The sequence below is a fragment of the Helobdella robusta genome (genome assembly GCF_000326865.2).
Source record: "Helobdella robusta unplaced genomic scaffold HELROscaffold_9, whole genome shotgun sequence".
NCBI classification, from domain to species: Eukaryota; Metazoa; Annelida; class Clitellata; order Rhynchobdellida; family Glossiphoniidae; genus Helobdella; species Helobdella robusta.
In genome coordinates this window covers 2961998-2972041 of record NW_008705512.1, presented here as the reverse complement: position 1 = coordinate 2972041, position 10044 = coordinate 2961998, and the positions used below count along the sequence as shown (strand labels likewise).

The following is a 10044-nucleotide window of genomic DNA, read 5'->3' as shown; positions in this document are numbered from 1 at the left end:
AATATCATAAACGAGCATAATAAGCATCATGTTTTTATTCATATATGCTCATTTTATGCTTCAATTGAAAAATTTTAACTGAAGTTCAGATCTTTGAGTTCTTGATTAAATCACCGCACTAAGTTTGAAAAAGTTGTGATGGCAAGCGACGTTGAATTTATTTTGCTGGCAATTGAAATCTAATTGATTGTTTTTAAAATGTCTGTGATAAATGAATGAATACAATTTTGAAAATCTCTTTCTTCATTTCGATCGAAATGTTGGCAAGTGCAGTATTTATTTTTGCAATCTATAATTCACACTCACACTTGACACACACACTTAACACGCACACACACACAGAACACACCTACCCCTTCAAAACATACATCATAACTAAAAACTTAAATTATTTCTATTTTACGTGAATGCAGTTGTTCTAACCTAGATTGAAACAGTAAAGTTGACATGTTTGGTTGATATTTCTTTTTTTTCATTTTGCTCTTTTCCTTTTACCTCCAATCGCCTTTGTTAATTTGCGAGCATCTAGTTTTTTCATCTTCATAATTAAATAATATTAAGAAGTGTTGTAACAACGATATTAATTTAGAGAATAACAAAAAATTACTTTTTTATTCTACAATTAAATTCAAAAAAATAAAGATGAACACGAGTAATGTTAGCGTGTAAATATTTTATATTACAATCATTATAGATAAATTGTTTGATTTTACAGCTGACACTCTACTACTGAGTTTTTTACAATTTGAAGAAATTTAAATACCGTTAGGTTTGTCGCTACCCTAACTTAAGAACGAAACTTCTTAGAACTAGTTGTTTGCCATGTAGAGACCGAAGATGGTTCGTTCAATGTTTCATCTCAGTTTAATTTGATCTCTTTGATGTCTGACTTTTTATCACAAATATTATGTCTATATTCAAAAAATCGAAATATTAACTTTTTTCAATTGAATATCATTTCTATTGGTTTTAGTTGTTAAAGTGTTCGTATCATAAATATATATGAAAGACATTCACATTAGATTATTTAAATTTTCAATTTGAGTTTTGATATTTTTTAAAATCTAAATAGAATTACTTCTAATGAAATTCATAGACAACAGAAAAAAAACAGTGTTAAACTTTTAAAGCTCTCATGGAAAGCATAACATAGTAAAACAAGTAAAAGTTTTATTATATTTTCAATCTTAAACTTACCTACCGACGCATATTTTATTCACCTAGATGCTTAAACCTTTCAATTCGTTGGTTTTTTTTTATTGAATGTCTTCCTCTCTCTCAAGCGATAACTCTTAGACAAATTATTTATTTTAAATCGTCCTTAGTGAGATTTCTTCATGCCTTTTGACGTTTTATTTTTTTGAATCATTAGAATTTTTGAATGACTACACACACCCAAACACACCACATACACACACACACAATCACACATACATACGCACACATGTAGCGTGAATGTACGTGTAGCGTGAATGTTCACGCTACACACACAAACTGACGCACATTCACACTACACACACACAAACACACGCACACACACACATATATATATATATACACACACACACTTAACAGCCTGACATCGAGTGTTTATGGAGGGTTATAAAAACTCGAGAAGAAGTGTCACGCAGTTCACAGTTAACGCGTGGATAATGACCGCATTTTTGCCGTGTAAATATTTAATTTTTATGAATTAATATTTATTTATTTAGTTTTATTATTTATTTCTATTTATTTATTTATTTAGTATTATAATTTATTCAGAGTTATTTAGAAGAGTTGTGTATATATAATAATTAGGCGAATTTCTCGAATCGATGGTCCGAGAATTTGCTGTTTGTTTGTTTTTGACATTCATTCATTACTGTACATTGTTTTTTTTATGATCCGGTTGCTTTTTTAAAAATTATTTATTATCAAAAAGTATTTTTCAATTAGAAAAATTTATTTTTCAAACTTTATATGTTTTTTAATATGAAAATTTAGAGAATCGTGGTTCATCTATCAATCTTCATAATTAACGTAAAAAATGAACGAAAATAAATAATTCAGCTGCTAACATATTTTAAAAACAAACGTTATTTCAACAAGGAAATCACTTCAACACATCAAAAATTTTAATGAAAAATTGAAAAACAGTTTCTTTTAAATTTAGTACTATTGAAGAAAATTGATGATATGCAAAATGAATCAATTTGATCCATAAGTTACCTCATTCAAACATTTGACATAAACAAACATGACACCTACGTGTAGAAAAAAATACACCGTATTGTCATTCTGATATTCATATCTCAAGATTTGGCAGTCATCGTCACTGTGAGAATTCTGTTTCATTGCTTCATTGGTCACAAGATTATTCTTATTAGCATTCTTGCCTGGCACTGATGATGAACTTGAATCATTTGAAGTTTGTTTTCTTCTTCTTCAAGAACTTGGTGAGATTAATTTTTTGAATAACCAGACGTAACCAATTTCGTTGAAAGATATAGTGGCAGTTGTTGATGGTGATGGTAAGTAACCTGAGCGTCAACAAAGATGGCCTCTGATCACTCTCCACATCATACATCTCTCCATCCTTTGTTGATTGAATTATTTTTTAAAAATTAAGATTAAAGTTCAAACTGCTTAGTATAAACTTACACATCTTAAATCATTTTGTACGTGAAAATGAAGACCCAAAAAACGTACTTATTTACTTACGAGTGAATAATAAAGTATATGAAAGGAGTGACAACTACAAGAAGAAGCATACTAACCACTATCTTACTTCGAAAAAAATCTGGTTCAGACGATAGAAATTCATCACCAATGACTAAAATCTTATTCCCCGTGCATGCCATAGCATGAGAAAATGTGCTGTCAACATGGGAGCCTTCGAGAACCATTTGTTGCCTGATGGTCATACTGATACACCAGATTCCATGCTCTTTCGTCACACCCGCCACTTACATATGTCTTACATAAGACTCTTACGCAAAATCGTCGTCACCACACACACACACTACACACACATACTACAGCACACACACACACATACTACAACATACACACACATACAAACTACAACATATACACACAATAGCCTGACTTTCGAGTGTTTATGGAGGGTTATAAAAACTCGAGAAGTGTCTTGGAGCTCAGACATTTTTTGCCGTATAAATATTTAAATTTTGTAAATTTTTTTTAATTTTTTGGTTTATTACTTATTTATTTAGAGTTATTTAGAAGAGTTGTGTAATAAAATAATTAGGCAAACCACGAGTCGATGGTTTGAGAATGTGCTGTTCATTTTTTTTTACATTCATTCATTACTGTACGTTTTTTTCAATTGCCGTTGGCTTTTTTAAAAAATTACTTATTTCCAACAAATATTCTTAATTAGAAAAACTTATTTTTTAAGCATACATTTACTTTTTATTGTTCTTTTATCCATCTTCCATTTTCATAATAAACGTGAAAAATGTCATTTCCATGCAACGCCGAAGATAAAACCAATGAAAATTTGTTTATTAATTAAAAAAAAATTTAAAACCTAATTTTCGGGCCCTAAAAATTACTGGCCTTTGTCGCCATTTTCTTTTTCTAGGTCGCTATCATCGATCATACACACTCAATGTTCCCAGATCTGTAGCAAGTGCCTCCTATTCATCGTCGTCGTCGTCACAAATTAATTTGAAACAATCTAACCAAACTGAGCAGCAAAATTTAGCATGGAGACGTTTAAAATTTGTTGCTGTCGAATCGGGGAATGAAGACTGTAAGGAATTTATTTTTCAAACTATATACGTTTTTAATATGAAAATTTAAAAAGATGGGGTTCATCTGCCGATTTTCGAAATTAACGTGAAAAATGAACAAAAATAAATATTTCAGCTGCTAACATTTTTTTACAAACAAACGATCTACAACACGTAAAATTTAAAATTGCCTTTAAACAAAAATTTAAAAATGTAAAATTAAATTAGATCCTCGCTGGAATGACTCAGTCCTTCTTTAGAATAACTTTTGCATTATATTTATTGCTGTCCCAGTACAAATTGTAAATAAAGCAGCATTAAAATCTAAAACCATCTCGCAGACAGCAAGCCTGCTGCTGCTTCAACTACTGCTTATTATTTTCAGGTTCGTCGTCTTCTTCGCTTTTCATTTCCATCATCGTCGTCGCCCGACTCGCCTTCTGTAAGTTTTGGGGGTAAATAGTGGCACTCCCTCTTTCTCGGTACCTCATGTCCTTGCGGTCCAGGTCCAGGGCAGGTCCCCACGATGGGTAAGGTTGGACGCCCACTTCTATTGTCTTTGTGTTGGTTTTACATACAATTATAAAATCAATTTTACTAAAAAAGTTTACACAAAGTACGCTTTAGTTAACAAAGTTTATTTATTAATATAACAAATAATGTTAACCTTCCAGATACGCCAAAAAAACTTGGAAGACCAACACATATACTTCGGTTGCAATTCCGACAACTTACCCTATGATCAGGCAAAAACACTTTATGATTTTTTTAATTACTAAAACACCACACGACAAACACGCACACAGCAATCACACACACCCGCACACACACACACACCCGCACACACACACACACACACACACACACACATTGCAAGACACGCACATCATAGAAAGAGACAGACAAACCCGATGCTTATGTTTGTAGATACGGATCCCATGATAGACAAAGTAGAGAGGAATGGGAAGGACGATGGCTGCCACGATGAGCCAACCCAGCAGGATCCCAACTTTTGGGAAGAAGTAAGACTTGTTGAAGAGAGTGGGTCGTTGGTATTCTTTTATGCAGAACAAACTCGTTGCCTGTTTTTAAAAGATTGGCAGTTGTTTCACTTCAAATTCATATTTCCAACCGAGCCAATAAAAATTTCCTACATATTTTTAATGATGATTAAAACAGCAAAAAATAAGTACAACCTTCTATCAAAATGATAAATTTTAACAAATGGAAATATTTAGAATTTTTCGTAAATTATAAACATTGCAGTAACGGTAATCGATGACAACATGGTTAAAAATGGTGAACATTGTACTTTTTAGAAAAATATTAAAAGAAATAACAGCTAGAAGAAGAGGTGTGACGAAGCACCAGCAGATCTTGAAGTAGAGAGGTGGTTTTCTGCCTAGCATCATCTTTATGTCCAACTCAAAATTCTTTTCTCCTAATATTTCAGAAAAATTAAGCTCGAGATCATCTTTTGAAATAAAATTACAAACATATTAATCACAATATTCTACCGAAAATTTCACCAAAGATACGGATTGAATCTATTTAACGCCGTAAAACTGAATTCGATTCATTTTTAAACTTGAAATTTTTTGACAAACGATCTGACATTCGATAAAGTTTGAAAAAAAACATAAACTTTAATGATTTGAACTATATTGAAGAAACAACAACAAACAACAACAACAAACAACAACAACGACAAAATTATCAAATGCCTTGCGACAACAGACCATATACAAACATGAGAACCAGAACGAAGATGAGACCAACGAGTAGGAGAGGTAGGCCACCTGTGAATTCATCCACCAGTGCGAATAAGTAGAAACCTCCCTGAGTCAATTATATTTCTCGGTCTGTAGTTCTTTTATTTCTTTTATTATACTATATTATTTTTTTATATAATTTACTAGTTTAAAAAAAATGGCTCAATAAACAAATGTTTCTAGTGCAATGTTTTGGTTAGCGAGTTAGCCAAACCAGTGGAGATGTCATGTTTTCAACTGCTGTTCTGGTTTTACCGCTGAATATTTTAATATAGTATTTCCATGTGAATACGAACAAAATCGTGAATACCAACATGAGTAAGCTGTGGGATTGTCACCAAGCAGACAATTATCAAAATTCCACCTCTCCACATGCATGTCTTCCAAAATGACTTCTTCAAATGTTTCGAGAACTCGTCCGTGAAGGCGACAAAAGCTGACTCCGTCATTGTGTACTGTGGTTTTGGGAAGAATTTATTTGAAATTTCAACACTTGGATTTTCAAGTTGTCCGTGCTATATATATATATATATATATATATATATATATATATATATATATATATATATATATATATATACATACATACATACTACTTTTGATATTGGTTGTTTTTATCGAGTATGAATCGAGTATTCACAAACAAAATTTTTACCTGCAAAATGATTGACAACTTTAACAAAATTTGCTAAATAAACACTTTTTTCAAATGTCTTGAAGTAATTACTTGATCAAAACTCAAAGAAGCCCTAAATATAAATTCGTTCAATTCATCGTTCATTATATATGTTCCACCAGAACCGACCATAGAACTCCAGCCGAGGTTGGTCATCATGAGGAAGAAGAGGACACTCCAGACGGGGGCAGCGGGCATGGTGCTCAATCCTTCAGGGTACACTACAAACACCAGCCCTGGACCTTGTACGTAACATTTTGTTTTAATTTTTCATGTTAATTTTTAATCTCGAATTGTTACAACCGAATTTATTACCAAAATCATTAAGTCTTTTTAAAAAAGTTATGATCAATATAAACTGCATTAAAAATAAAGCACCGCAGAGCGAGTAGAATAGAATGGATTGGGCTTGCATTTGAACCTAGTGACCGCGTTGAACAATTTTGCCTCCCAAAAACAAATATCCTATAATCATGGAATAATCATTTCAGTTAATAAAATGAACCGTCGGCGGCTACAGTAGCGACAGTAACGTTTTTGAGGTGGGCCATGTAGCCGAGAAAGGAGAAGATGACGAAGCCGGCGTAAAGACTCGTGAAGACGTTAATTAGAGGTACGAAGAAGATGTCGCTGTGGTTGGGTTGGGAGAAATTATTTTAATTTTTTATTGCGTTCTTATTTTTAAAAAATGGTAATATCATCAACTGGCTGTCTGCAATTGTCGGTCGTATAACACTGAATTGAAATATATTATTAATAAAATCGCCTCGTTAGATGAATTAAATTGTACTGTCAATTAAAAATATAATTGTTTCAAATTTTATAAAACTAAAAAAAAAATTAGAAATCATCATTCAATAAAATGTTCATGTAAATGGGTTCAAAAAAATCCCTACAAAAGATTGTTGTTGTGGAAGTTGTTGTAACTGGCCATGGCGATTATGCTGCCAGTGCAAGAACTGAGCGAGTAGTACACCTGGATTGCTGCGTCTGACCACACCTGTTGACGATGGAGAGGCAAACATTCTTATATGGTTAGGAGCATGTCATCGATGGCAACCACAATTAAAATAGCTTTTTATTTGCTCGACGCGATTGAGCTGAGCACCTAATTATACTGGCCGCGAATGAATTGCTTTAATGACATAAACAGTGACAGATATAAACATGAACAATAATAAAACCAAAAGGATGATTGTGTATTCAATAAAAACTTGACGTTATTACATCGTACTATATTTTATCTAGATTTGTGTGTATGGTAGAGCACTCAAAAATAAATAACAACGAAAAATGCATAAAGACCGCTGTAAGATCTGTTATCTAAACATCACTAAAGAACCTACCAACATTTATTTCCAACAACTTGTTGAAGTCTGGAATGATGTAAAACTTGATGCCCTCCATGGCTCCGTCCAACATGAGGCCTCGCACCAGCAAGACGGTTAGGAAGACGTAAGGTATTGTGGACGTCACGTAAGCTACCTGGTGATTCGCTACTTTTGTTACAATTAACATAACGACATTTTTACATGGTATCGATTTTTAAATTATTCGAGCTGCCATAAGCCGCTCATCTGCTTACCTAAAATTTCAACGTCGACTGTGTTTTATTCATGGATTCAAGTTCATTTTTAACGGTTGTTTGATGTGTAATATAAAAATTTATTTGTTCAGGTTACTGTAATGAGTTATCGGCATAATTTTTTGCAATTTTTGTTTGAAATTCTACCAAAATACGATAACGCTTTGTATGCAATGAAATAATGTAGATAAATCAGATAAATATCTAGAAATGATATAAAAATATATTTAATATTTTCCAAAACAATCTTATACCATATTTTGTACAGATTAGAATAAAAAAATGGAACAAAAAGTAAAACTTTGCCAAGTGAATGTATTCCTTTGATGAGGACGATGTAGATCATGAGCCAGCTGAATACTAGGCACCCAAAGAGCGTCCAAACAACATTTCCCGGATCGTCCAAGCCTTTCGACAGCTGGAGTACGTGTCGGCTTGCAACAGGTAGTTGAAATTTTAAAGTAATTATTTTGAGGTTCTGAGTGTGTTAGGATTTGAGATTGTTTGGTGTTGCTATAATGTCAACCTAATTTTAAAAGTTTTATAAACTACAGTTCAATTTGCAAAATACCTACGAGACTTCTGATTGCAATTTGATTTAACTAGGAAATAAAAAGTTAAATTTTAAGTGAAAAATCACAAAATTTAAAAAACTTACTAAAAATATTCTTCACTCGGAGTTTTCAGTTGAACACGCGCCATCTCCGTTCCATTTCTTACAAAGGAATCATTGGCTATGAGAGAATATATATTTTGAAAGAATTATAATTTGAGAGAATTTAATGGCTGAAAAACTACCATACCAAACCATAAATACAACTGAAAGACTATTCAAAGAATATTATAAATGTATTGTATTAAATTATTGAAACAAATCTAACAAGAAAGCCCTCGCAGTTCGTTCATTGTTATGCAGTACGGAGTGTTCCAATGATTACCGCAATTCGTCCAGGGCAAAACCCATGAGAATGACGAGAAAAAGAAGAAGATGCACCAGCTGACGATGACATTGTAATACAATGCTATGATGATGTTTATCACCTCGTTAGAATAACCAATACCTGCGAAATATTTAAATATTTTAAACTTGTATAAATTTGTCAGAACTCACCCGTTGCAATATTCTGCACTTGCAGGTTCAACAAACAAGTTGGCAGCTAATAAAAGCCCATTAGATCACGAAATAAAATGAAATGAAAGTTTTTTGAAAACCTACTCGACAAATTGAAACAACGACCTTTAAAAATTGGACACGCTTTCCAGCAGGCCAGAGGTCCTAAACTCGAAAACTGTCCTAAATTTAACTCCATGCTGAAAATGGGATAGCCGATGCCAACCAGCATGATAAAAAATGGAATGAGGAAAGCCCCTAAATTTTTGTTTATTAAAATAGTGGTATACGTTCTATATCTCCATATTTAAGTATATCCAGAAACCGCGCTACAACTTTCTTATTACTAATTTAGTAGAAAGTGTTTTTTGTTTTTCCATACAAACTAACTAATAAAACTAGTTTATCTTTTTTAAATATTTGATTTAATCGTATTTAAGAATAAAAAGTTTGTAAAAGAAATTGCTTTCCGACTCACCACCGCCATTTTTGTACAGCAAATATGGAAACCTCCAAACATTTCCAAGCCCAATGGAGGAGCCCATAATGGAGAAGATGAACTGCGCCTTTTTGTTCCATTGTCCCCTCTCCAATGCATCCTCGTATGAGCGGTGCCGTTCAGTAACTCGTTCACTCCCGACAAAACTGATCATGTATCTCGAGGTCTTGCTTTTTTATTATTACTTCAACTATTTTCTGGCTGGTGTATTAGGTTTTCAATTATCTATCAACTTTCATATTTTTGGCAATATATGCTCATCATAATTCAGAGTGAAAAGTATTGTATAATTATAGATTCTATTTTATTTCAGATATTTAAATGGAAACAGAAATGAATGCAATGTATTTCTAATGGCTTGAAGTTTATCAAAACATACACAGCGTAGTTGAGTTTTATTTATTTTGTAACGCCACTGATGAATTGTTTACAAATTGTTTTCAAAATATATTTACGCCGCGACGTCAGTCCCATTGTTGTACACACACTCGCACATGCATGGTAAATTTTCACGGTGGAATCCATAAACCATAAATATTATACACATTCACAGATATGTTCGGCGCTGTTATCGGCTATCATTTCAGGGGCGTAAAAATAGTCGGTCAATCAATCAATCAACCAATCAACCAACCAGCCAATCAATCAATCAATCAATCAA

The 10044-nt window shown here is 32.7% G+C and overlaps 1 protein-coding gene across 1 annotated transcript; it reads right to left on the bottom strand.

Moving 5' to 3' along the window:
• Nucleotides 1-4549: 4549 nt before the first annotated feature.
• On the bottom strand, nucleotides 4550-9537 carry HELRODRAFT_71174 (hypothetical protein; the record flags this gene model as incomplete). Its single annotated transcript, XM_009032973.1, has 13 exons — nucleotides 4550-4822; nucleotides 5081-5181; nucleotides 5480-5579; nucleotides 5827-5967; nucleotides 6318-6430; nucleotides 6694-6818; nucleotides 7085-7188; nucleotides 7539-7673; nucleotides 8075-8207; nucleotides 8432-8507; nucleotides 8655-8834; nucleotides 9008-9142; nucleotides 9363-9537. 13 exons carry the CDS (start codon nucleotides 9535-9537, stop codon nucleotides 4550-4552), a joined length of 1791 nt encoding a protein of 596 aa, XP_009031221.1.
• Between the last annotated feature and the right edge of the window lie 507 nt (nucleotides 9538-10044).